Genomic DNA, 26,342 nt, shown 5'->3' on the forward strand with positions numbered 1-26,342 from the left:
TTGGTATTCACCAAATTGTTAAGACCTAATACCAATTTACAAATGAGCAGACTATTTAAATGCAACACATGATTTAATACAAAGCTTTTGACCATCATTCTAACATTTAGGTCCATAGTTTTTCTGCATAATATGACATGAACCCTGTCAACTCTGCAACTGTGTTACCAAAATGTTCTCAGATTTTCAGAGTTATGCTTCCAACTTGAGGAATCCTTCAGGGGAAATGTCTCCAGTTGGAAGTACATTTTCAACATCTTCTTTAAATTATAGATAATGACAATTTTCTTTATCTGCCTGTAGTTGTTCAGTTGCCTTTGAGCATTTCTTTACGTTAGGCTCAAAGGCCACCTTTAACCGGACTGTGCCAGGGAGCAGTGCTTTGCCAACCTGGTATTTTAATTTGTATGGAAAAGCAACAAACATAACTTTGCTGCTCCAAGGTAAGGTGAAAAGAGGAAATCATGCTCTATGAATGAGAGGACAGTAAGAGGAAACTTAGGATTTGAAGGAGACAAGAAGAGGGTTGGGAACTGGTTGTAAGGAGTCATGAGTAAAAATTATGCAGCAGAGACTTTCCCCCAATTAAGCAACACTGTACTTGCAGATTTGCAGAGGAAGATTTAGCTAATGGGGGGACAGCCATGTTGAGATAAAAGGTGGCAGAAGATGACAGAGATGTCAAGAAACACTCACAACATGAAGTCCTGCTCCCAGCACGGCTGACTGCCGCGCACAGCAATGGTTGTGCTCTTAACATTCTGCACCTTCAGGGTCACGTATGTGTTAAATTTCTCTGTTAAAAAAAGAAAAAGAAAAACATTGGTTGAGCAATTGTTTGAGAATTAATAAATTAATTAAAAACAAGTAACAAAAGGATTATTCAGGGAGTCACAACTTACCTTGGGGTCCATCAAGCTTGGCTTTCTTCACTGAAAACAAATTAAAGAAACAAAGAAGAACGACAATGACAAAAAAGTCTAATATTCAATGAAGAAATTAATCTAGTATTGAGTCATTTATGGTGGCATAATATTATTAGATTACTTATATATGCAGGGTGCATAATATTTAATGTGCAAAAGTTATAACATTTCTGAAGAAGCACAGCAAATTTCATCATACAATGTGGAACGACAAGGTCATTCTGATTCTGATACTGAAGAAGTAGTAAAATATACCATGTACGTGCTAACATGATGTTTTCAAACATTGCGTATTTTCATGCAAAGTTTACATTAAGTTAATCCGCAAAGGCTCTTCTCTGTATCCATACAGGTATCTGCCTGAGGCTCATATGCATGAAGTTATGGTTGGCTGGTGAGTGACAGAAGCCTTGCATTGTTTTTGATCCACATGGTCAAGGACTCTTGGGGCAGAACGCCTCCATCTCAAAATGAACAACTACATCGCTTCAGTAGGAATTGTTTGAATCTGTGAGTCACAGCACCAGAGGGCCAGTATGTAAAAAGGTGATGTCAGACAGGAGAGTAGCCACATGTCTTGTCATCTCTTAATGATGTATGTACGTGTGTGGTCCTGCACTGTTAGATAAAAGGGGTAGGTGGATAAAAGAGCGATAAGTGCTGCAATTTGTTCTGATGTGAATGAAGCTCGGTTAAGACGCTACCTCAGGCTCCTCTACGCAGCCACCTCTGGAGAACCTGACTTTTTAAAAACCACAGTGACGTCAAAAGCTTATTCATTATTCATTCAATCCGGCACCCCACCGATACCCAGCATCCCTATGTTCAGCAGCAAAGTTTTAATATTCAGCTGTGTTTTAAATCCCTGCTGATTGCTTCTTTTCTCTAATGTTACATTTCAACAACGACAAAGAAGAATTCATTAAATAACAATCTAATTGCTTGCCGACTATGAGCCCTTTAACACTCCTTGTGCATGTGTGTTTTGCTACAGGATGAATAGCTTTATAATGCATGACCTACAGTCCGACTCAAAAATAGAAAAAGCTAAATAAATAAACACTCCCTGTTATTCAACCCAGAGAAGCCAGACATTAAAAAATGATGCTGACAAAGAAACACAGCCTGAGTTATTTTTCTTAGTCAGTGACAGCAGAGCAACCATAATAATCATTGAGGACAACTTGACTTCCAAAAATAGCATCAACTCAACAAACCCAGTATTGCTTATCACTAATTATCAGTCTGATTCATGGGAAGGTGCTGGAGCAAGTGTGTGTCTTAGCAATCTTCAAAATAAAATCCCCTTCCTGATATTTTTTGCTGCTGAAAGCAGATACACTACGGGGCGAGGAAGGTTCTTTTCCTTTAGAGCAGTTAACATACATTTGAAAAAGCGGTTCGCATTCAGATCTGTTTTTTTGTATTTGTTTAAAGTAAACACTACATGACAGATGTACCTACGCTGCACTCTTGACAAAACTGTCTCTCCCTCAAATACAAACCATCAGTCAGATATTGGTCCTCTCTCTCCCTCTCAGTCAATGACTCGCTCTGACAAGCTCCCCCTGCCATGTGGCGAGGATGCACGTGTGCTCCCTTTCTATCTCTTTCTCTCGTGCTCCATTAATCTCTCTGTGCTGCCGGATGTGGGCTGAGCGAGCTGCATCCCCAACACTAAAAATAACCACTTCAGTGTGACAGGGGGGTGGGGGTGCTAGAAAGGGGTGTGGGGAGCTCATAGGCATAAGACTAAACCAACATTTCTGCAGTTATGGCAAGGAATAAAGGGGAGTAGTTGGGGGAAAAAGCAGTGCATCAACATTTCTTTTTTCAGACCCAAATACAGCAATTACGGACTTTTCATTTTTCGTAGTTTGCAGGGGAAATTCGACAAAAACATTGAGTTGAGCTGTGTTTATCAGGAGCAAAAAGGGGCTTTTTATATGCTTATGGTTTTCCAACTAAAGCTCTGAAAGAGCCCTCTCTTTAGAAAAATTACACCCACACCGGGAACAACAATACAAACCTGCCGACAGAGACTGCAGGCAAGAAAAATCGAAAGATTGTGACAATAAAAGGTCATAACAGCAAGTCCTTTTGTACTAAGTCACACACAAACAGTTCAGCTTTCAGAATATATCAACAATAAAGGATGAGAGAATGCCTGCTATTGAAATATGCAATAGGAGATACTGATGTCAGGATTCTCCTTTATTGCAGACTAATGAAACTCTGTGAATCTTGACTAAAAGCTGTAAAATATTAAAACAGTACAAGCATACAGTCTGCATACAGTATTTGATATTGACTCCAAAGTTGAATCAATTGAGTCATAAACCACAGAGTATGAATGCTGTATTATCTACCTGTCTTGTGAATATTTCCCCATAAAACCGAACAGAAGTTTGCGACAAAAAAAATCTCACACTCCCATTTTCTCATGGCATGATTACAGTAAGGCAGCAGTGTGTTTGAAATGCTAATCAGACACTGAACTAGCCAAGGACGGCTTGCTGCTTCATTATATTCAATTCTAAAGTTGGACTCCCTGACTTCTTTTTAAAAATATCTTCCCTAATGATCTGTTTATTTCTGTAAATAGACAAACATTTATGTTTGGATGCCTCAATGACTGAAGGTGACTCTTAATGATGTCTATGTCGGTTATGAAGTTAAAAAGCCTGAATTGCGAGTAGCTTCAGGGGGAGACAGAAAAGGGTGTTTATCCGATCTGATGTGCTTATTCAGCATGTGACGCCGGGTATTACGTCAAATGTATATCTAACATCATGTGACATGGCAGTAGAGTGAACACACATCCATGATCATCCATGACCCATGATCACATGCAAGGTTTATCAGCAAACACATGCTATAATGCGGCTCAAGGTGAACTTTTCCTTCTTTTTCTTACAGCCAGCATTTAAAAGCATCAATATAAACTAGCTGAAGGCCTATAACTTAGTGTGTAGAATCTATTCAAAAAATGCCAGCAGAGAGCTAAAATACCAGTGGGGTTGCTATGCCAACAAAGCTTCAGGACATAAAGGGATTGCCAACGATCCTGAATCTCAATCCTGACATCTGTGCAATCAGCTCAAGCAGCACTGCTGTCAACAATACAGCAGCCTCTTTGTGAACACTGCAGGCCATCTCCAAACTCTCTGTAGAAGACGTTTGAAGAAATATCATTTTTGCTAATCAATCAGATGTCATATTAACAGATTATCTAAGCACTGGAAATGAGTCATAAAAGCCCAAAAATTAATCTTAAAAAAAGACTCTAAAGAGGGGAGCATTTTTAACCCTAAAGAGTGATTCCTAGAATGAAAATGAAAGAAATGATTTGTATTCTTTACATCGTGTTAACTTTATGTTTACTGGTGTGATGTGGCAATGGCCAGTAAGAGGAAGTTATAGAAGATCCCCAGGATAATAGTATTTCACTCTGTAGACTTTTGCTTAATCTATCCTCCAAGATTACTCTGTGTCAGTTATCTGATGCAATATAAAGCATATATTTTGGGAGATGACTGACTTATTAGAAGAAATAAAGTCTTAATAGATGAAGATCTTCCATCTTTAGCTTCGAACAATGTCAAACCTTAACAATCAAATGGTAAATGGTAAATGGACTTGAGTTTATATAGTGCTTTTCTAGTCTTCCGCTTTTACACCGCAGGTCACACCCACCCATTCACACCCTTTCACACACTGATGGTAGTGATTGCTATGTAATGTCATCCATCAGAAGTAACTAATCCCATTCATACGCCACCACTAAGCAGTGGGAGCAACTTGGGGTTAAGTGTCTTGCCCAAGGACACGTTGCCCAGCTGGGGATTGAACCCTCGACCTTCCGGTTGAGAGGCGACCCATCAAAACTAACTTAACATCTTGGACTACACTGAACTGCCAGTAAATGTTCCATTATAACTGTGAATATATGGCCTGACATTCAGTAATAAACCAGTTCATGTAAAAAACTCGATGAGATCCTTTTGTGGTTCCCATCTCTGTTTGTTAGCACCAAAGACAGAATCTAGAACCGGACATGATATTTAACAAGAAGTCATATTACAGTTCAATATTATAAGGTCTGGCCTGTTGATACTGTGAAACCCCAATCTGAACAGGTAGTGGTTGTCAACATAGCTCAATCAAAAGCAGAAATATTATTCAAGACATGCTGCAACCGATCACGTGGCTTATTTAATCTTACAGTCAAGAAACCCTATCCTACTGCACACGCCTTTTTCTCACGCGCAATTACGCATAAAAACTGAGATGAAATGGCAGCACTAAAGATGATATGTCATCAAAATGCTTTTGACATAAAACATAAAACAACCCCCACTTCTGCTACACAGGGATACACCGGGAAGGCATTACATCTTCTTGTTTTACTATGTTTGACAGCGGCAGCCACAATGCATACACTCCATATACTCCATAAATCGATCCGGCAGGCCAGTGGCAGAGACATATTTTACATTTTGTTTAATAAAATCGTATTTTCACCCAAGGCAACAAGCAGGAAATTATTCTGGGATAGTGAGTGTCAAATAGATTATAAATATGAAGGACGATAACATGATGCAAAGTAGGCTATTAGGATTATAAATCGGAGTTGCAAAATGACACTTTTAGCTCAGCTATTCCTACATTATATATTATTATATATTCTATATGTATATGTATAGGTAAATTCCCCAGAATCCTTGAACACGAGATTTGAAGCAATTCAAGCTGCTCACTACAACGCTTAGAGAAAATGAACAAGTCGTGACAAGACATTCATGTTAGTTATTTTTCTTACCTCCAACACACAACAATGACATTTCTTATAAGCGCCTGTAGTACCGGGTCCAGCTTCTTAACCAGCTTCCGTAATTCAGCTTATCAGTTCACGATCCAGCCGGGAAGTGAATCTCTGGGCTGGAGATGGAGAAGCCAGCCGCCCCTAGAAGAATCAGGGCCTGGCAGCGAGCGTTACGCTGTTCAGAAATAAAATGTACACCCCGACAGTGACCGCCGGCGTCGTGTCTTCTCTTTCCCTTATTGACTAGTCCGCTCCAAACTGAGGCTCTTTTACCTTCTTCTCTTTCAGCTCTCCGCTCCCCAGCACACAGCCATCTTGATCAGCCTCAGCACCACCGCTGCGTGGACAGCTCCTGGCAGTGACGTCAGAGCGGTGGTGAGGGTATGGAGGGTGGGGGTGGGGGTGGGGGTGTTGGCAAAACCCGATTATTTTTTAGCTTTCCCTCCATACTTCAAACATAAAAATTTTTAAATATCAATTTCGTTTTTTTTTTTTAACTTTGATTTCACAATCATTAAGGTATTTGTTGAAACATTGTACCATAATACCATAATTCTCTGCAAATACTGTCTCAATTCTCAATTCCCCCCAGTTAACTTCATCATTCATTTTGTTCTGTATATACCCCATGTTTTTATTTTTATTTTTATTTATCTTATCTATTCTGTTTAATGTGTATTTTTGAGCTTCTTGTCTGTGCTGCTGTAACGCCCGAATTTCCCCTCTGGGGATCAATAAAGTACTATCCTAATCGATGTGTTCAGTATTTGTCCAGCCTTTCTTTTGACTGATTGGGATTAGGTCATTTTTGTTCCGTCAGTTAAATGACAGTAATACTGACAAACACTGAGAATGTGATACGACTGGGGCTCACATGCATGATGCAGGTGTGATGATACAGTCAAATTGATACTTGACTGGAAACAGAAGACAGTAAAGAAGTAAAGCTATAAAATACTCATTCCTCATAAATTCTTTCTAATTGGTACAACTGTGTAAATCCTTAGTATAATTACAGACAGACTCAATTGTGTTAAACTATGTTGCCTATTTACAACTAAGGCCTTACTCTTCAAACCGGGTCCCAAATGTCAAGCCTTATTCCTGTGTTGCCCAGCAGCTCCCCCTGCTGGACTACAAAATCCCTAACATTGCTGAATTCTCTTTCGAGGGTCGGTTCTCCAAACACTCATGCATGTTTTGCCAGGTACTGCTAAAGGTATATGGCTATGAATAATTCAGAGGGGAAATAACATTGTGTTGTGATTTGATAAAAAAAATAATAAAAAAAAATAAAAAGGATCACGTTATCAGATAAGATCAAGAAGTCCAATCCTGGTTTTGATCTGGATCAACCCTCCAGCTTGTGTTATTCAAAACTTCTGAGTAGGATCAGGATCACTTTGATAAAATATTTCTCACAAGAATTCAAAAGTGCACTCGTTCACCTTGTTTATGAAAACTGTCAGTTAGGTTTAATGAACATTTCAGAAAATACAAATATACTTGACAAATATATAATATTCTGACACCATTTTCATTTTTATGTAATCTAAATAACGCTACATACACTTTACCCACCCATCAAATTCCAACTGGCATTTATTGTAAAACATTATTTACAGGCTTGTCTTGTCAGAGAGGTCAATGGCCTGTAAGCATCACCTAATTCTACATACTAGGGTAAAGGTCACAATAAATTCACTTATTAAAGCAGTAAAGAAGATAGAATTACATCCTGAACTGTAAAAAACCTCAACACTACCACACAGATTTACATTCACAACAACTCAGCATGAATACATATACTCATAAAAAAGGCATGTAGATAAAGACTGTTTTTTCAGGAGTTTTTTACCCTTGTCTTTACTTTCTTTGAGATATCCAGATGCTACAAAAGGTATTAACTTTATTAAATACTACTGAGCCTGTTGTGTCCTCAAGATGCAAGAATGAATGGATCTCCAGCTGGAGTGTCCTCATAACTTCTCACTGTCAATAAATGAAAGCATCAAGTTAGAGAAAAAGAACATTAAAATGCTAGAAATGTCATAAATGGATTGTTGCAGTAAGGCCCAATAATAATAATGATGATGATGATGGGCCCAAGTTGTCTGAGCTGACATCTATGCATATTACCTTGCTATATCTTACTGTACAGTAGGTGTAGGACAAAATATTGACAAGGCAACAAATTGTTGACCCCACTCGTGTTATCCAGTTATCAATATGCTAAACCCCAAATATAGATTTTTTAAATGAAATAAAGTGGTGATTTCCCCATCAGTTTGATCTGTCAGCTGTACTTCATTACTCCTTGCTGTGACGCTAATAACATAAATGAAAGTAATCTGAGTGGAAGTAGAAGTTGACAGTGGGATTAGAATCCAAAAGAAGAAACATGTCGAGTCAGCTGACTATATCAAAGCAACAAAACTATTTGTATCATCCTATGAACACTACAGGGTTGAGTCTTGGTGTTTTAGTTACCTGTCCAAATGAGAGAGGACATCACAAAGCTGTGTGAGCAGGGCACGATGCTTGTGAGGGTTTCCCTCCAGGACTCCACTGAGACGACTCAGGTATGAGTCCAAGTTCCCAACAGATGCTGTCTCACCTGTGCCTGTTCAGAAAAGAGGTAGAACAATTTTATCCACACAGCCTCTTAACATCACTTAAATAAAGCACTCAAGTGGTGATTCATTTCTTGTTTTGTCTCTTGCATTGCTAAACTGACCAAAGGCTTTTTGTCACCTGAAAGCCCAAACCAAGGTATTTGTTTTTCAACAAAAAGCCTTTCATACAATAACTTTTGATGTTTTAATCAACATACATCAATGTAGTTACTCTCCCAGAACAGAAACAATCTTGAGTGCCGTCATATACAGTCACTAGACCAGATATATACTGTATATAAAATGTTTAACACATGAGTCAACATAGCGGTGGCATCTTCTCATCTTTGAAAACCCTTGGAACTGCTCAAATGGACACAAATCACCAAACAGTGAGTTTAACTTAGCACATCCTCTCTTCAACAACTTTACTGTCAAGAAACCTGTGACTCACAGCTAGCACACAGCTCCAACCATGGCACTCTCCAGCCTATAATTGTAAGGAGCATTCCTAAACCAACCGCTTTACATCTTTTAAGGGTTCATATTTGGAATGTGCATGCACATTTGGAAAAAGAAAAAAAGGCTTTTAAATTTTAAATATAACAGGACATACCAGTGCACGTATGGGTGCTGCTTCTCTCCATGCTATCAATTTAGTTTTTTTTAGTCTGCAGTACGTCTACTACTGCATGTTTTCAAGTGTTTTAATTGTCTTTTTTTTTTTACCACAGCTGAATCTTAGTTGTTGGACCAATTGCCAGATTATTATTACATCTCCTCCTCTCCCATTTTCTATCACAGCTATTTCCTTTTCCTGCTATTTCCAGTTCAAACAATACTCTGCCAGAGCTTTCTGTAGTAGGTCAAAAGTTGGAACTATCCCATAAAATAGAAAAATACCAAACCATTGATCAACTGAATCAGGAACCACCTCTTTCCTTTAGTTAATTTGTCTAGTTATAGTCCAAAGGAGGCTTCACTCCTGTAAGTTATGTTTGGATCAAACTGAACCTTCTGAAACTCCCAAACCAAGCTAGTTTTGAAAGGGCCATAAATAAAGACGAATGACTGCTGACCTGGCAGGGGGACTGAAGAAAGACTGTTGACCAATGTGTGTTTAATGGCCAGCAAGTGTTGATGAAGAGACTGGGTTCGCTTTTCGTCCAGCCCCAGTTCAGCTTCCAGACGCTCTTTAGCATTGTACATGTCCTTAATGTGTCGCTGAAGCACTGCATTCTGCTCTTCAAACTCAATGTTGGCCTTACGAAGCCTTCGCAACTCAGCCTCTCGAGCTGAAAAAAGATCACAGAACTGTTGTTACAAGTTTGGTTAAAGTATCCGATCAGCAATAAAAGTAATAAAGCTTTATTATGTTAACTTATCTCTTCAGCCATGTTAAACTGTATTTTTGATATATACTATTGTTGTTTGTTTTCAGTTTCTATGTTACCTTTGTTCTGATCGAGAAACTCCTCTGTGAAGATAGGGATGTCAAATCTTGTGAGGTCAGAACCCTAAAAGTTATCATCAGCGTTACACAATGTAGCAGTTTGGAAAATACATTGTAGGATTAAGCATATGAAAAATACAGATGTGTCACGTACCTTTGATAGAGCTGACTCTGAACTTGTTCTGATAAAAACAGACGGAGAATCTTCTGAAAGAGAAAATTATATAAGCATATTACACCTCGCAAGGCACAAACTATTAGAATTTAAATGCGAAGCATCTTGCTGTTTGCCCTGTTGATGTGGTGGTCATTAAAAAAACACACGAGTAAAAGCATGACATATATAAGTTCAGTTGTCACCTTTCTTGATCCTCTTGTCTTGTATTTTAGCACTGGTAATCTGATAGGCCTCAGTCTGCTGGTATTCCTTTAGTTCCTGGGCATACTGCATCTTCTCCCGCTCTGCCTCGTCCAGATAGCGCTGCAAGTTTATTAATGTAGTGCCATTAAATTGAAGGAAACATTTTTTTTTTTCCAACATGGTTTAGTTTGATTTGTGATGTACTACTGTTTTATGATAAGAAAGATTGCTGGCACACATAATTGAAATCCCTTTAGTTAATTATCTTCTCAACATTTTAAAATACAAATTAAAGACAACAGCACTTAATGTATTCAACTTCTTTCCTTGTAATTCATTCAAAATGGTCTAGATTAAAACATAATTAAATACACAGTGCATGAAAACGTACTACATAAACTATTGCAAACAACACATACAGCATCCGTACCTGTTTGTCATTCAAGGCCAATCGTGTCCACTCTGCTCCAAGTCTCTTGGTGATTTCTGGGAAAGGTAAGTCTGGGTATCGGGCCCGCATATGTTCTCGTCGTTCATTCAGGAAGCGGACATATCCTGTAACTGGTGCCTTGGGACCATTTGGTAGCACCTTCTTTCTTTTCTTTCCTTTTGGCCAGCCTCTCTTCTTTGGCTAAAAGAGGGAGGGGGGGGTCACATATTTGAAAACAAGAGTTAATCATTCATCTGCAAACAACTCATCACTCAGTACACAACTCTAACATCAATTACATGCTGACAATTTTCTCTTTTAATTGTTGGTAAGTTAGATGTCAAGTAGAAAATAGTGACCTTTGATTGTCTTTCGAAACCAAAATATAGTTAATTTACCATCACAAAAAAAGAAGAAGCACAATAATCTTAAATATTCAGAATATAAAAGAAGGCAGTAAATGTTTCAGGGGGCTTATTCGCCATACAAAATAAAATACTTACTAAAATTTGCACTTAATTTTATGTTAATCAGTAAATTAACTTGATCTATGTACAGCCAAATAAACTCTTTATGACCATGTTATAGATTGAGTTTTTAACTGAGTTGTTACAAAGACATTAAATGCTCTTAAATAATTTATCAGATAGGAAATTGGTGAACCTCATAGTGTTTCAGTAAACCTTGAATGCAAAGCAGTAAAGCCTTGTTTTCCCAACTAACGAGGAGAAAGGACATTGAATGTACAAATCGTGTGGCTCCTGGTCAGATGTAAATTATAAACACTCACCTCTTCTTGTGGTGGATCCATCGAGTGTGAAGGTTTGGGCTGCTGTGATGCTTCACTCTGCTCTTGTTTGATGCCTCCCATGATCTGCGTCCGTACACTTCTCTAGAAATGTCAATACAATTAGGACCAATGTTACATTTCAGCATTGTTTTCCCTTTGAAGATGCCGCTTTTTACGCTAACCTGACTGCTAGCAGGTCAGTGCAGCTAACTGTACGCAAAACGACAATATATTAACAAAAAGGTCATTCAAACGACTCGCTATTTATGCGAACAAAAACATACACCAGTATATATTTTAATCGCACACAATAACGGATAGTAAATTGGAGTTAATTACAGTTTTTTACTTATTTAAGATAAACGTTTTCTAACTCACCCGATAAATTGTGTATCTGTCGGTCAAACAGGAAGAGATCCCTGGCGCTCCTCTGATTGGTTAGTAAGGAGATGGCTGATTGGTTAGATGGAAAGAACCCGCCCTTCACACCATCCTTCCGTACTCGCAGCGGGTTTGATGTTTATGCAGTTGTTTTGCCTTTTCGCAGGGCGTTTGTGTCGATATTTGTTTCGATAGTTTGCATTTGCAATAAATGTTAACGTGTAATTTTATCAGTGTTAGTTAGTTATAACTTTTTATGAATCTCGGAAAATCTCACAATGCAAATTCCTTCTTTATGTAGGCTATTGTTTTATTGACTGCAAAACAAAACCACCTATGTTTATTAATCCCCAAACCAATTGCCCCAAGAGGGATTAATAAAGTAGTTTGAAGTGAATTGTTGAATGAATAGGTTGTCACACAGGCTTTATATTCTTGAGTTGACATTGTCTCTCAGAGGCCTCATGGAACAGAGAAAAATATCACTGAGCATGAAGTTGCCAAAATGAGCCGAAGACAGGCAAGATGTTGAAACAGTACCAGGACAATCCGCTCTGGGAGATGACAGTGTAGCAATTTTTTGCCATAAGGGCAAGGCAGGGTACAGTACGGGCAGATACGTGCAGAACTGAGCATGAAATTAGAGCAAGGAGATATGAACAGGGGAGTCAGATCAGCAAGACTTACAACTGAGGTGAAATTGTGGAACTGGTATCAATAAATTACTTATTTTCATAAAAGAAGGTTCTGTTTAAGTCTAAGCAGGTAACAGGCTTGTAGCGAAAGTGCAAAGAAAGATAAACACAAAGACAAAATGGCAGATGAACAACTATCTGGACTGATATATATAATATGATGCTGATATTCTACAACTCACTTAGCAGACGCTTTTATCCAAAGCGACATACATCAGAGAGTAAGTACAACACTAATCCATTCATACACTGCCACCGAAGCAGCGGGAGCAATGAGCGAAGTGTCTTGCCCAGGACAAATCAGACATGTTGCTCAGCTGGGGATCGAACCCTCGACCTTTCAGATGAGAGGCGACGACTCTACCAACTGAGTCACAGCCGCCCGATGATGATGAGGCAATGTGCTACAAGGTGGAACGCATGGAGGGAATGAATTAATTTAAGTGATGTAGGAGAGACTAGACTGTAAGTCTGCAGCCTGGCTCCGGGATGCAGCCATACCCGACTCAGGAGAGATGGGAAAGTCAGGATATAAAGAGCAAAGAAAAGTCCAATTCTGGTGGACGTAAAAAAAAATGTGCTACAAATATAAAAACATGAGTATAAAAATGTAAACAAGAGCAAACAATTTAACAGTTAAGGAACAGCAGAGTTATGAAAGAGTCGGTGTGCCATGGCAAAGTCCACTGTATCAAGGGAAATCTCTTTAAAGAGGAAATTGAGAAATTGTTTTATTTTTTAAATTAAATTAACTGTTGTGCCCTTAGGTGGTCGGAAAGCGCATTCCATAGGAAGTCCCGATCCCCCATTGCATAGAACTTCTCCTGGGTGAATGGAGCTGATGCCAGAGCAGAGATTTCTGATTTCCTAGAGGTAGACAGGGGCGTTGCCGTGGATGCACTGATGAGTGAAAAGATAGATTTTGTATTGAATTCTGAGGTGGATGGGAGGCCAGTGAGCTCTCAGTCACAATCACAATTGCAGACTACTTACAAGGAGCTCGGCATCTTCTTCAAAATCTGGCTATCCCAGCAACCAAAACTGAACCCAATCAGGTTTATGGATCACTCTCAGGTAGATGGTGAAGATCAACACGAGGATAAGCATATGCAGAATGATGAAAAGCAGGAGCAGAGGAGGAGTATAACAGAAAAACAAAAGGGGAAGCAGGGATAATGGAAAGGAAAAGGTGAATGGCAAAGTGTCTAAGGCAAGATTCTTAACTCCTGAGGACATAGCTCTTTGTGTGTGTGAGAGAAAGAGCAAGTCAGAGAGGGAGAGCTATATCTAAATTGAATTAAATGTGTATTTGAATCCCCAAGGGGTAATTCAAGTTTACATTCTGCTATTGAAGGACATGTTACTCACACACACAGGCCCAAATTAGACAAGTACACAAAAAGGACCTAAGGACACACGTCAGAGTGAGGGGCCTGCCCACAGGGGGAGCTCCTGAGCTGGTAAGGGTTTGCAAACTGCACATTAGAGTGGCCTTTTATTGTTCAGCCTAACAGGCACAGCTGTGTGATAAATAGCTGTGATCAGCATTTTAATATGCCACAACTGTCAGGTGGATAGATTATCTCAGATTAGTGGTGCTCACTAGCAGATTTAAACAAATGTGAACAAAATTTAAGAGTTTACATACAGTATATTCTTCAATCTTTGATTTCAACTTGTGAAAAATTGAAGCACAAACAAAGATTTGTTCAGTGCATGTTACGGATGTATTGCGCTACTTATTCTACCCAACTAAAGATGTTTGATGTCAAACACTAAGACTCAAGAGATTGTACAATAAAACTAGGTTTTGGGTTTCATAAAGGAGGACGCAAGTAAAAAACTGACGGACGATGTTTGAGTTGCCCTAAAAACCAGTTTGTGGTCCATGGGAAAGAAAACTGAAGACACAGGAAAAAGGCACTATTACTTTGAAATAAATATAAACTTAAGTAGATCTATCTGAATTACACTTAATTCAAAATACACACATATTTAGTATGAAATAAAACTCAGGCATCATGTAGACAGATTGAAGTTGTTGAAGTTGCTTCAACAGCTGTGCTTCAAAGACCTAACAGACTTCAGATTTATTCACATACCTGTTAGACCCAAGCGATTATCCCTGGTTTTTAGATCTACATCTTTACTGAAACTCAATCTCTGCAACCAAGTATGCAAATTGATGCACCCACCATAACAGGGTTCCCACTCTTTTCTAGAGATCCTCTTTCAGGACATTTTCAGTGACAATTTAGCTGTTATGACAGAAACACATCGAGCCCATACACCAGTGTTCCTTTCTGTGGAAATCTGATTCAAAGGATGTGTAGTCTATAGCTATAACCTTTAACTCTTACTATGAATAATGCAAATACATCTGAAGATGTATAGCATTTAAATAATACAGCTACTTAATAAAATAAAGGTTTGCATTTATTATAAATATTTTCTTCTTATTTCTCAAAAAAAGTAAAACTAGACAATGTGAAAAATAAAGAGTCAACAAAAGTAGCCTTACTCAAAAAAACAGTAATGACAACTATTTTCCTTTATAAAAAAAACCTCATTAGATACCTATCCAGCAAAGTGGCCAGTATTAAAAACAAAAAATAAATTTAACATTCAAATAAGTGTTCCTTGTTGAGTTCAGTTTGATTTGCAGGTTTTACAGTTTTTGATAGAGCTGCCTGCTTCCCTTTTCTCTGCTAACACTTATTATTGACTGTGATTCTTGTTCTTTATGCAATACAGAATCTATAGAAGAGAAAATAAAGAACATTTGATAATGAAAACATTTTTATGATATTACACAGTCCTATTCCACAGCCTTGAACTTAATCCTTTCATTGCAATTCTGCATCAACAATATGTCAAAATGATCAATATAAACGGAAGCGAAACTTCCCACTATGAAACTTAGACTATAATTAGAGTAAAGTTTGCTACACTTGTATTTCAAGCATTTGATCTATACCCCAATACAAACTACAGTAGGAAGCCAGAAGTGACTGTTATTTTAACATTGGACATTTTGGAGACTAGTTATTACCCGAGTGTCATCCAGCCTGTGGTGCAACTGTGTGGTTAGACTTTACAGCGTGTAGCCTATTCTTAAAACTTCTACTACTACCAGTACATTATCTTTTAATTTCAGTATAAGCGCTATCCTCTAGACTTTCTCTTTAATGCTTTTATCTACTTTTTCTTTTACTGCCTTCACCATTACTTTAATTGACTCTTACTTTAGTGTACCCCTTTGATCGCTTTTACCTGTTACCATTTATATGGTCTATTATTGCTCTCAAAACCTTTTCATGCTACTCTTTCAGTCGCTGTCATCTGTTCCTCCTGGTCTGTTTTCACACTGTTGGGTTTTTGGTTGACTAGGTCCTTATGCTGGTTTTTGTTCTTGGGTGTTTGGTTAATCGACATTGTCTGGGTACTTGTCTTTTAGATCTTGTTTGGTCTCTGCCTTGTTCAAATATTGCTTTTATGTCAAAAGTGCTTTTTATAAAAAAAAAATAAAAAAAAAAGTGCTAAAAAGTTAATCATGTAAACAAACCTTTTGTTATCCTTAACATAATTGAGCCCTTACAGATGACTGTCATAAGCTTCTGGTAACGCCGATATGAAAAAAAAGAATAGATTTTAATAGCACAAGATTTAGCTTTTCTCTAATTTTCCATGACTGGAAAATTGGGCAACTGCTTTCTAGGACAAGTGGGAACCTGGCATAAGCACAGTAATGTTATCTTTATTTGCTTAGGTGAAGAAGGGTTAAGACACAAATAAAGTCAAATAGTAAACTTGTATAGCCACAAAAGTAAACCAGTAAATTTGTCACATTTGTAAGTTTCAACCACATCTGACAGCATCCAAATGATCACCCCACAAGAATTAAATCAGCAAGGACCAGTCAAGTTTTTATTTTATTTTATTGTTTACAATTTTTGTGGTTGTTTATGAATTATTGTCAATTCTTTTGGCAAACATTAGTGCTCACGGTGTACTGTACAGTCCGGTCCCACAATATAGACTCAAATTTCATGAAAACAGGAATCAGGCAGGAGCCAAGTGGGTCCAGGCGTTTACAATTTGTCCAGGTAGTTGTCCAGCGCTGGGACACCTTCCTTCAGACCCTTACGTTTGCGTGCGTCTGTGACAACAATGCCAGGTTTGGATGCAGGGTCCATGGGGTCTCCCTGGAGGATCTGCCAATGGTCAAACACACACTGTGGGAAGGCCTGGCCACCAGTGTTTGAACGAAGGTCAGCTGTGAAACCTGAAAATGGACAGAGCAAAATAAGGTTAAATATCATGCTGATAGTCAATGAAAGTGTGTGTAAAAATGAAGCAGAAAATAAACAAGGTCCCCACTACCCTTTCACTATGAAATTTGGCTAAAATAACCTACTCTGGGTCTGTACCACACCCAAGTATGTGAATGTTAATAAAAAATACTGCTATCACTGGCTTACTTTCTCCACAATGAAATGTTAGCCAAGAATAAAATCGAAGTCTCCAATACAGGTATAAACAATTACTTTTATACCAAGTACATAACTACCTTCATTAACAATCACTTTTTGTTCTTCGTGGCATAAATACCTCAGAATAAGTTTGCAACATACTATCTGAAGGACGTTAAGCATCACAAACCAAGACAAAGTGAAACAATAAATTGACTTCGACTCCATATTTGGACAGATTGTTATTGAACATAAATAGGGTTAAATAATTTAACAGAATCAACACAGGTTCAAGAACAAACATTTTGGCTGCTCTGCTCAGAAGACATCTTTTAATATTAAGGGGACTTACCGAATGACTCCATGACAGGCAGGTAGGCCTTGGTAACATACATGGGTGTTCCCACAACTTGGCACTCCTCAAACACGTGACCACGCCTCCTATTCAACACACCGTAGATTCCACCAATTGCGCCTTCGGGACACTGCAAAGTTAAAGAGTGTTAAAGACAACACTCAAATTTATAAAAATGACTGAATAGTCAAGTATAAATAGTTACCAATATAGGTACAATTTAACTTAAAACATCAGGTGGTGAAGAAACAAAATAATGATAAAATCTCTATTGGTGCTGACCTGGATCTCCACTAAGTAGACTGGCTCCATCATTCTGGGCTCTGCGGTGAGCTCACATGCGTACAGAACTCTGCGAGCTGTTGGAATAATCTGGCCACCACCACGGTGAATAGCATCCGTGTGCAGGGTAACATCATGGATGTCAAAGCGAATGGCACGCATGTTTTCTTCACAGAGGACACCCTTAAAGAAGAAATTGAGACAGCAATTTTAGACATGTATATCATCCAACCCAAAGGAGAAATGAAACAAAATGACCTGAAGAACAAATATGATTTAGGCTCAAACCTGTGAACTTCAGTACCCATTTCTAAATTGCTGACATTGTATATTAAACTTGCACTGCAGGAGTTGGTAACAGAGTTGAATTACTTTAGCTAATACTACTTAAGAAGAAGGTGGATTCATAAAGTCTATGTCACTCATGGCTTCCGGTACAAAACTTCACTCAGAAAGCTATAACTTGGGGCTTTAAATTCCACATTGAGAATACATGTAGTCCAAACAATTGAATGTTAAGTATGCTGACACTTTAGACAGGAGCTGAACCCTTTTGAACCAAGTTAAATTAACTATTAAATTTGGTGGCCTCTTTACCTCCTTGACAGCCCACTGGAATCCAGCCACAACACTATCCTTGATCTCATTCAGGTACTGCACTCCCTTGGTTACGTCCACCAACAGGTTGGGGCCAGTTCCGTCAGGTCCGAAGCACCAGATCTTTCTGGCCTCACCGACATCCCACTCAAACTTGTCAGCAAGGTAGCGGGCACGGGCCTTCATCTCCTGTCGGGCGCTAACATCCCCCTTCTCAATGTCTTCTGCCAGACCATCTTCGCAGGGACGGGCCCTCATGAACAGACGGTTGTGCTTGTTCGGTGACTTGGACAGGCACATGACACTTGATTCCGCGGAGACGGTCTCTCTGTAGGACACCACTGGATCAGATTTCTGGAATGTAAGCAAGTTTCAAAGGTGAAATGGTCATCTTTGGCAATTTCAACAACTAAAAAAAAACAACAACATAATTTTGTGGACCACAACTTAAGCTCAAAAGTGAATTTTAAAGGAGGTCAATCTTGTTTATAATTACCTTGAGTGGAATACAAGCATGATCCTCCTCCAGATCTTTCAAACAGATCTCCAGATGCAGCTCTCCAGCACCAGCGACAATATGTTCTCCAGACTCCTCAATGATACATTGCACCATAGGATCAGACTTGGACAGACGCTTCAGACCCTCCACCAGCTTGGGCAGGTCAGCAGGGTTTTTGGCCTCTACAGCAACTCTCACCACAGGGCTCACACTGAACTTCATCACTCTCATGTTGTGTGCCTGCTCATAGGTTGTGATCGTTCCAGTCTTCACAAGGTACTGGTCCACTCCAACCAGACCGACGATGTTACCACAAGGCACATCTTCAATGGGCTCAACATAACGTCCCATCATCAAAATGGTCCTGTAAAGAGCAACGCATGCATTTAGAAACGAAAGACATTTAGGCATGTCCAATACCCGATTAGGCCTGAATTGCCTCTCTCAAAACCCATCACACCCGTATCGTAAGTGCCAACTTAAAGATCACCAGCAAAGAGTCTAACCTCACCTCTGAATTGGTTTAACGTAGAGGTCTTCCTTCTTTCCAGGAACAAAGTTTGGTCCCATAATGCGCACCTTCAGGCCAGTGGAGACACAGCCAGCGAACACACGGCCAAATGCATAGAAGCGACCCTTGTCAGTGGTGGGGACCATTTTTGAGATGTACATCATCAGGGGTCCCTTGGGGTCACAGTTCTTGATTGCTGTAGATATATATATTAAAAAAAAAAACTCATCAGTTTGGGTCCATAACAATTCAAGCCACAACCAGATTTCAGGTCTCACTGAGCAAAACTGAAATGCTGGATGAAGTATAAAATAATTCTGTGCATAAACAAAATTAAGATAGATCTGCTTCATACCCATGGCAGCCTCGTCATCTCCAGGTCCTTCATAGAGCAGCTCACAACGATACTTCTGAGCAGTGACAGGTGAGGGCAGATGGATAGTGATCATCTGAAGGAGGGCCTCACCAGCAGGGAGCCAGCGACGCATAACAGCCTTCAGGAGCGGCTTACCCTCCTTGTCCCTGTCATCAGCATCCAACTTGATCTCCAACTTCTGGATCAACTTTGCAGTCTCTTCTTTCTTGAAGTTCATGATTGCATCGAAAACCTAAAAGGGAAAACAATCATATGAATTAGTAAATTTGAATAAAACATGGCCAATACAAAGATTTAAGAGTGTACCACTGTTTGTGTCCTGCTCAGGTTGAAGTTTATCATCACTGGTTAATCAGGTCAAAGTGAAGAATGTTTAACTCATCACTTGCAGGCACAAAAAAATGGTGTTCATTTTGCTTTAATTTTTAAAACCTTATGAAATGTACTTTATATGACTGGATTTTTATCTTTTCACCTTGAAGATGGGGTCCAGGATAAGAGCAACAAAGGTGCGAGGGTGTTTGGTGCCATCAGCTCCGTTAGGATTCTTGAGGAACTTTCCATTGGCGGCATCGAAGTATCTGAAGAAAGAGAGATATATTAATTTGTCCAAAGGGAAAAAGCAAGGGCGGAAAGAAATACAGGGGTGCAAACTCATCAGGGATGAGAAAGGTGACATGGATCCAAACCCCCTAGGGGGGTCCGGGGGCATGCTCCCCCAGGAAGATTTTTTTTGTTTTTGTTTTAAATATCAGCTTTCAAATGTTAATTTACAGACAATTTTAGCATTCAGACCGACTAAAGAAGCAGTGCAAACAATAAGAAAAACACAATTGCTTGTCTATATCCATGTTCTGTTCTAACTTTTTGATAAAGCTTCAGCTTTAATGTTGCCTGAGATAATGAACCAGAAAGCTGTAGAAAGTTACCTTCAAGCTAGCACACATTTCTCTCAACAACTTTACCTATGGCTACCAAACATTGAATATGAACAGACAGTATGTTTAACAGAAAGGCTGGCTTGCTACCCAGACTTTGAATCTTTCCACAGTGTTTTCATGGAAAAATAAACATTATGTAAATTAGCCATGTGCTGTACATTGCGACTCATTAACAGGTGCGGTGCGAGAATGCTCTGCAGATGGAGGGTTCGTTCTTCAGACTGCAATCAGTATGAAACGACTCAACGTTTGCAGGGACCGTGCTCCCAGAGTCATAGGTGTGTCTCTAGCTATCAGAGGGGTGCATCACATTTCTACATAAGTTGGCCATGTGATTAAAGTTCTGTTTGAGACTCACCTATCACCCCACAGTTTCTTCATCATGTCTTCCACCTTCTTGCAGTGCTCGTCAGCTGTCAACTGGGCGTTGCCCTTGGCAGCAAACTTGGCTGCGTACATCTCAGCAAACTGCTTCAGGGTGAAAGCCCATCCGTGGAGTCCAGAGCCAAAGCCAATGGTACCAATGACTGGATCAACCTAAGAGAGTTAACAACAGCCCATAAGGACATGAACAAATACACTCCATTAAACTATTCAAGGAGCTCATGTCATATGACTTCAGTGACAAATGCTGCTCTTAGGCCCAACAGCAATAAAACAGAACATGCCTTCAGTGAAACTTAACATCAGCTGGATTTAATAACAGAAAAGATGGAGATTTAAACAGGCCAGGTTGCTCTTCATGTGCAGGTGCTTGTTATCAGGTAAAGTACACAGACTTAACACTGTTGCTGTGTGTATTTTATCATAATTAAAACAGTGTATTTGTGCAAACATAAACCGCTGTTAAAGCTGAGCGACAATCAGCTGATGTCCCTACAGAGGAAAGGACATCTAATGCCTCTTTAAACAGTTCCACTGCTTCGTTTCCTTATGTCTCTTCTTGCATCTCTGGGGGGCGGGACTAAGACACAAGTGTGAGAAGCAAGTGAAGGAAACGTGGATGCAATTTAAGAGACATGGTAAGTACCCACAGTATATTTGAGCCCCGGAAGCAAAATGAACTGAAAATGGCTGAGCAGTTCAGAACAGGATTAGAGTATGCTGCAGTTGATAAAATATTATATATTTAATAAAAATCTTGGATTATTGTGGTTATGTTTGAGAAGTAGTCAACTCAGTCAAATAATACAGATGGAGTTTGCTTGAGTAGGCCGAGGGTAAAAATTGTGTAGAAAATTTAGAGGCATTATGTTTATTTAGGATGTGGGAATGTTTAGTACTGCTGAGTTGTTTTGGGGCAGTATGGAACACAGTGCTTAAGTTCACATAGGTGTAAAAACTAAGTCTAATGAGTCTCTTGTGAGTTAGCCCAGATACTAGGTTAAAATACTGAATTTTTTAAACTCTGTTGCAACACTATTAGAAGGATCATCAATATGGATATTAAAATCACCTGCAATGAAAACTTTGTCAAAGTTTAAAACAACGAAAGATGACAGTTCAGAAAATGCATTTACAAAATGGTCTAGGTAACAAATTCCAGACTGTAAAACATCACGTGTCAAGGTGCTTGCACCCAATCTGCTAGGATGGATACCACCTCTCCCATAAAAGGAGGGGTGATTTCAAGAGGTTAAAATGATCAATGACAGGAGTATTATGGATTGAGCAGGTAGACTGCAGCCATGTCTGGAGGCTTAGGATGCGGCTAAAACAACCGGCACCTTGGCCGAGTGGCGGAATGGGGGCAGAGACAAAGACACACCTGCCACATGTATCCAGCGAGTTAAGGAGTCTGTTTAAGTCATATTTTAATATTTCTGAAGATCGCTTTGAAACATTATTGCAGCTGATATGCAAGATGATGTTTTTATAAGAGTGGGTGTTTTGTCAAGAGACTGGGTGTGGCATATTCAACTTTTGTCTAAAAACCTATTATTAATAAAATGAAAATCAGATCTGATGTGCCAGTACATAGGTCAAGGCAGTGTTTACCCCAGACAATATTTGAGCAGGCCACCAAGGTAGATTTATAGTTGCCGAAGTTTATTTCTGTCCTGTTTTTATTTGTTCATAAAATTACAGAGTGCCCAACAAAAAGGAGTGGCTATGCTGCACAGAAAGGACTACACCCAGACCTCATTGAGCACACAGATTTGATGCAAAACCATGTGCCGTTTATGAAACAACGAACATCATTTTGCAAGGGAATTATCTAATGGCTAAAAAAAAAAAAAAAGATGTCTATGGGAAAAAAAGTCTCACTTGTGACTAGTCAGAACAGATGAGCCTCCTATGAAGCAGCTTGTTATCAAGATGCAGCAAAACAGAGTAGAAACACATCAGCTTCAGAGAGACATGCCGTCTGTACCTCCCTTTTGTATTGCACAGACTGAGGTGCAACACTCATCAAATATAATATGTACTATGAGTCCAGGCATAATGTGGCTACAGTGTTGCAAGGTTCAGACAGACACTTACCATGATGTGACCCATGGGTCCATTCTCATCCTCTCCGTAAGTAGAGATGATGACATTGATTGACTCAACAATACGCTGAAAGGTCTGGTAAAGGTCTTCAGGTTCCAGCTGCAACTCAAGCAGGGCACGGTCCATCTTGTTCATCATCAGGACTGGCTTGATACGCTCACCAATGGCCTGACGAAGCACTGTCTCAGTTTGCACGCAAACACCTGGCAAGTTAACAGAATGTGAAAACGTCAAACTAAGGGAAACAGTACAGTAGTTAAAATAGTATTAATGTTAATGCAAGTTTTTATTGCAGATCTGCACTTTAAAAATTAATTTCTGTACAAGTATACATGAATGATGTAAACTCACTTAGTTTACATATTGCAGTCTCAGCATCTGCCTTTCATTTCAAAATGTGTACCAGAATATTTAGAAGTGCCCTTACCAGACACACAGTCCACAACAACCAGGGCTCCATCAGTGACACGGAGGGCAGCAGTCACTTCAGAGGAGAAGTCAACGTGCCCCGGTGAGTCAATCAGGTTGATCAAGAAGCCTAGACCATCCTTTGTCTGCTTAATGAAGGCCATGTCAGTTTCACTTAGCTCGTAGTAAAGGGAAATGGCGCTGCAAGACAAGAATAAGTTGAAAGACAATATAAAGGTGATGCATGTAAAAATTAAACTGTCAATTGACTGGTTCTCGTAACAAAAACACACACAGGGAACTTCCACTGTAAAATTATCTGAATTGATACCAAGTGAGTGATGACAACCAAGCTGTCACACCATGAGAAAATGATGCCCACAACACCATAAACACTTGCTTCCCAGTATCTGCATTAAGTACATACACTATTTTGCAAAAAGAATTGGAAAAATAAGTTACTTACGTAGACTTGATGGTGATACAACGTTCCTGTTCATCTTTACGTGTATCTGTGAAGCGGGTCTCTCCTGCACGGGCACCGGCAATGATGCCAGCCTTTGACACAAGCGAGTCCGTCAATGTGGACTTACCATGGTCAACGTGCGCAATCACAGACATGTTACGAATGTTGGACTTTTTGTCCATGATGGTACGAATTTGGTCTATGGTGAAGTTCACCTAAAAAAGGATGAAAGGGAGAATAGATCAGTAAAAAAACAATATCTTGTGCCTACATACAAAAAAAAAAATCTTAATTTACCAGTTTTGCTGGTGGACATTGATACTCGTCTTGTTGGGCATCTTTGAATCATTGTGATTACCCATTTTACGTGTAATATGTGCACATTACACATAGGAAGTTATGTAATGATTAATTTACACACTACTGCTGACACAACATTCACTACAGTGTTATGGACTTCCACCCTGGGCCTCGAGTTTCCGCCATTGTCACAGTTGTGACGTTGCACTTATCCCCTTTAATTGTATATCTGCCTTTTTTTTTTTCTTCTTTCATCCATTCCTGTGACAATACATCGAGTAAATAACCACCATGCCTTATATCATTTGACGTCTCTTAACATACGCCTACGTCTTCCCTTTAATGGATGTCTACCTCACACCCGGCATAACATGTCGGCGCTAACAGGCCACGTGTACGGACTTTGACATAATGCTAAATGCTAACGTTAGCGTGATGGCTAAGTAACCGGATAAGCCGGTAGCGCGGAATACCGGCTGATTACTTCTCCGACCGGTGCCAACCTCAGAATCATTGGGCGTTCATCTTTCCACTGCCACCAGCTCTATAAATACAGGTGTACTTTTTAAGCAAAATGTACATCTTCGCCGGCTAAAAGTGTGGTTTTAACATAGCTAATGCTGCGAGTGAAAAGCCGCCGCTGATAGGTTAGCCATCAGCGCCACAGCCCTTTCTCATGTGACGACAACCACTTCAGACCTTAAAGACTCCACCGACACAGTATTAGTTTTATAGATACGAGACGTTTAAGTGAAAAAAAAGCACAATAATTTGGTAAAATCTCGATTTAGTGGCTTCGTTAGGGCAACTGGTACAGATGACATAATGGCTGCCATTTTGATCAAAGCACAACCCGTACAGCTAATGTGCGTTATCGTAACATCTATACAACGCCCAAACGAAATACAATAAGATGAACGCTGATGATAGTTTATGAGCCAGACTTTAAAATGGCAAATCAGAAAAACAAAACAAACTCACCATTTTGACGGATGGTTTTGGATTCGCTCAGTCGAGAAAAGAGACAGGAAGTTTTACACTGCCCACCTCACGATGGCAGGGAACAGGCAGGGAAGAGGCCGCTGACGTCAGAAAACAGGGCTTTATAGCACATGCGTCAGACGCATGTACGTCTTTACGTATTTGTTGTCACGTTTAAATCCCTTCACTCGGGGTCTTCGCTCATCTTTGATTTTGCTTCTGACAAAGTGGAAGGATAATTGATATCATCACTCCGGCTAAAAAGACTATTATAAACATAAACCAGCAGTAAAGATATAAGAATGGCACATTGTATTCGCCTCTCCTCTTTAAAGAAGCCTACCTTTTTTTTGTGACAAGACACAATATTAACTGCGAAGAAGTTGTAGTCATTGCTGAACATGATTGTAATAGGTCTACCTTAAGAGACAAGTTGTTGTTTTCGCATTTGCATCAATAAATATAATTAAAAGAAAATGTAGGCTACTTAGGCCAAATCTCAATGTATTTTTAGTCGGTCTACTATTGCCTATAGCCTTCGTGCGTTCCTTATATTAGAAATATGGAGGAAATATGCCTGAAGAGAAATCTCTAGCCCAAATCTCATGTCTCTGTATGAGAATATCGAAAGTGGACCAAAAGGAAAAAAAACAGCTGTGAAAGACAAGATAAGATCAGATCAGATAAACTGTATTGATCCCCCATTTGGAGGAACTTTTGGTGTTACAACACCTCAAAAAACAGGAATATAATGAGCAAAAAATAGCAAAAAGTAAAAACATAATTTACATTAATTAAATAAAGGAAAGAAAAATACAATAGAACTAGATTAATACTATGTATATACACTATGACCACTTTCACTTGTGGAAAGACGGTTATTTAAAAAAGCACATTGTGTAGCATTATTGATTTTGAGTCACGAGGTGGTGATGCTACACGACATAGGTTAAATGTAGGAAACAGTCATAACATGTACTCTGGTGATAAAAAATGCTGAAAAACAAAACATAACAGAGTAAAGCATTATTAACAGTCATTCGACTAAATTGAAATTGTTCGATTGTAAGTGTTTTGTCATGATGAAGATTTTTCAGGTCGCCATATACTCAATTATCCAGCAGATGGTGCTCTAGCTTCGCTTCCAGAAACGCTAACTTCCAACACACCAGTTTTTGAAACACA

At 39.2% G+C, this 26,342-nt stretch overlaps 3 protein-coding genes and 1 non-coding gene across 5 annotated transcripts in view; all 4 read right to left on the minus strand.

Moving 5' to 3' along the window:
• unc13a (unc-13 homolog A (C. elegans)) overlaps window positions 1–6,089 on the minus strand; it is a 44,763-nt gene extending 38,674 nt beyond the window's left edge. The window contains exons 1-3 of the mRNA XM_061033411.1: window positions 5,749–6,089; window positions 903–932; window positions 697–796 (exon numbers count right to left, since the gene is read on the minus strand). Coding sequence (XP_060889394.1) covers window positions 697–796; window positions 903–932; window positions 5,749–5,770 — 152 coding nt within the window. The 5' untranslated portion in view covers window positions 5,771–6,089. The remainder of the gene's footprint in view (window positions 1–696; window positions 797–902; window positions 933–5,748) is intronic.
• A 1,111-nt stretch (window positions 6,090–7,200) lies between these two features.
• hmg20b (high mobility group 20B) lies at window positions 7,201–11,868 on the minus strand. Of its 2 annotated transcripts, none has more exons than XM_061033413.1 (9): window positions 11,779–11,868; window positions 11,401–11,502; window positions 10,611–10,811; window positions 10,180–10,300; window positions 9,974–10,023; window positions 9,820–9,883; window positions 9,446–9,661; window positions 8,242–8,374; window positions 7,201–7,743 (listed from the first exon to the last, which is right to left on the minus strand). In XM_061033413.1, the coding sequence occupies exons 2-9, from the start codon at window positions 11,479–11,481 to the stop codon at window positions 7,731–7,733; spliced, it is 879 nt and encodes a 292-aa protein (XP_060889396.1). In that variant the 5' UTR covers window positions 11,482–11,502; window positions 11,779–11,868; the 3' UTR covers window positions 7,201–7,730. The 2 variants fall into 2 exon arrangements, with proteins under 2 accessions (XP_060889396.1, XP_060889395.1); XM_061033412.1 differs by having other exon boundaries at window positions 9,974–10,026; window positions 11,779–11,867.
• Window positions 11,869–16,395: 4,527 nt separating this feature from the next.
• LOC132961998 (elongation factor 2b-like) lies at window positions 16,396–25,312 on the minus strand. Its single transcript, XM_061033415.1, has 13 exons — window positions 25,158–25,312; window positions 23,877–24,091; window positions 23,430–23,611; window positions 22,994–23,205; window positions 20,868–21,046; window positions 20,044–20,149; window positions 19,548–19,800; window positions 19,193–19,388; window positions 18,679–19,045; window positions 18,183–18,536; window positions 17,586–17,768; window positions 17,301–17,433; window positions 16,396–16,761 (listed from the first exon to the last, which is right to left on the minus strand). The coding sequence occupies exons 1-13, from the start codon at window positions 25,158–25,160 to the stop codon at window positions 16,568–16,570; spliced, it is 2,577 nt and encodes an 858-aa protein (XP_060889398.1). The 5' UTR covers window positions 25,161–25,312; the 3' UTR covers window positions 16,396–16,567.
• Window positions 19,890–19,957, minus strand: LOC132972142 (small nucleolar RNA SNORD37). Its single transcript, XR_009672889.1, has one exon. It is a non-coding gene; the product is annotated as a small nucleolar RNA SNORD37 (small nucleolar RNA).
• Window positions 25,313–26,342: the final 1,030 nt, after the last annotated feature.

This window comes from Labrus mixtus, chromosome 3 (genome assembly GCF_963584025.1).
Source record: "Labrus mixtus chromosome 3, fLabMix1.1, whole genome shotgun sequence".
NCBI classification, from domain to species: Eukaryota; Metazoa; Chordata; class Actinopteri; order Labriformes; family Labridae; genus Labrus; species Labrus mixtus.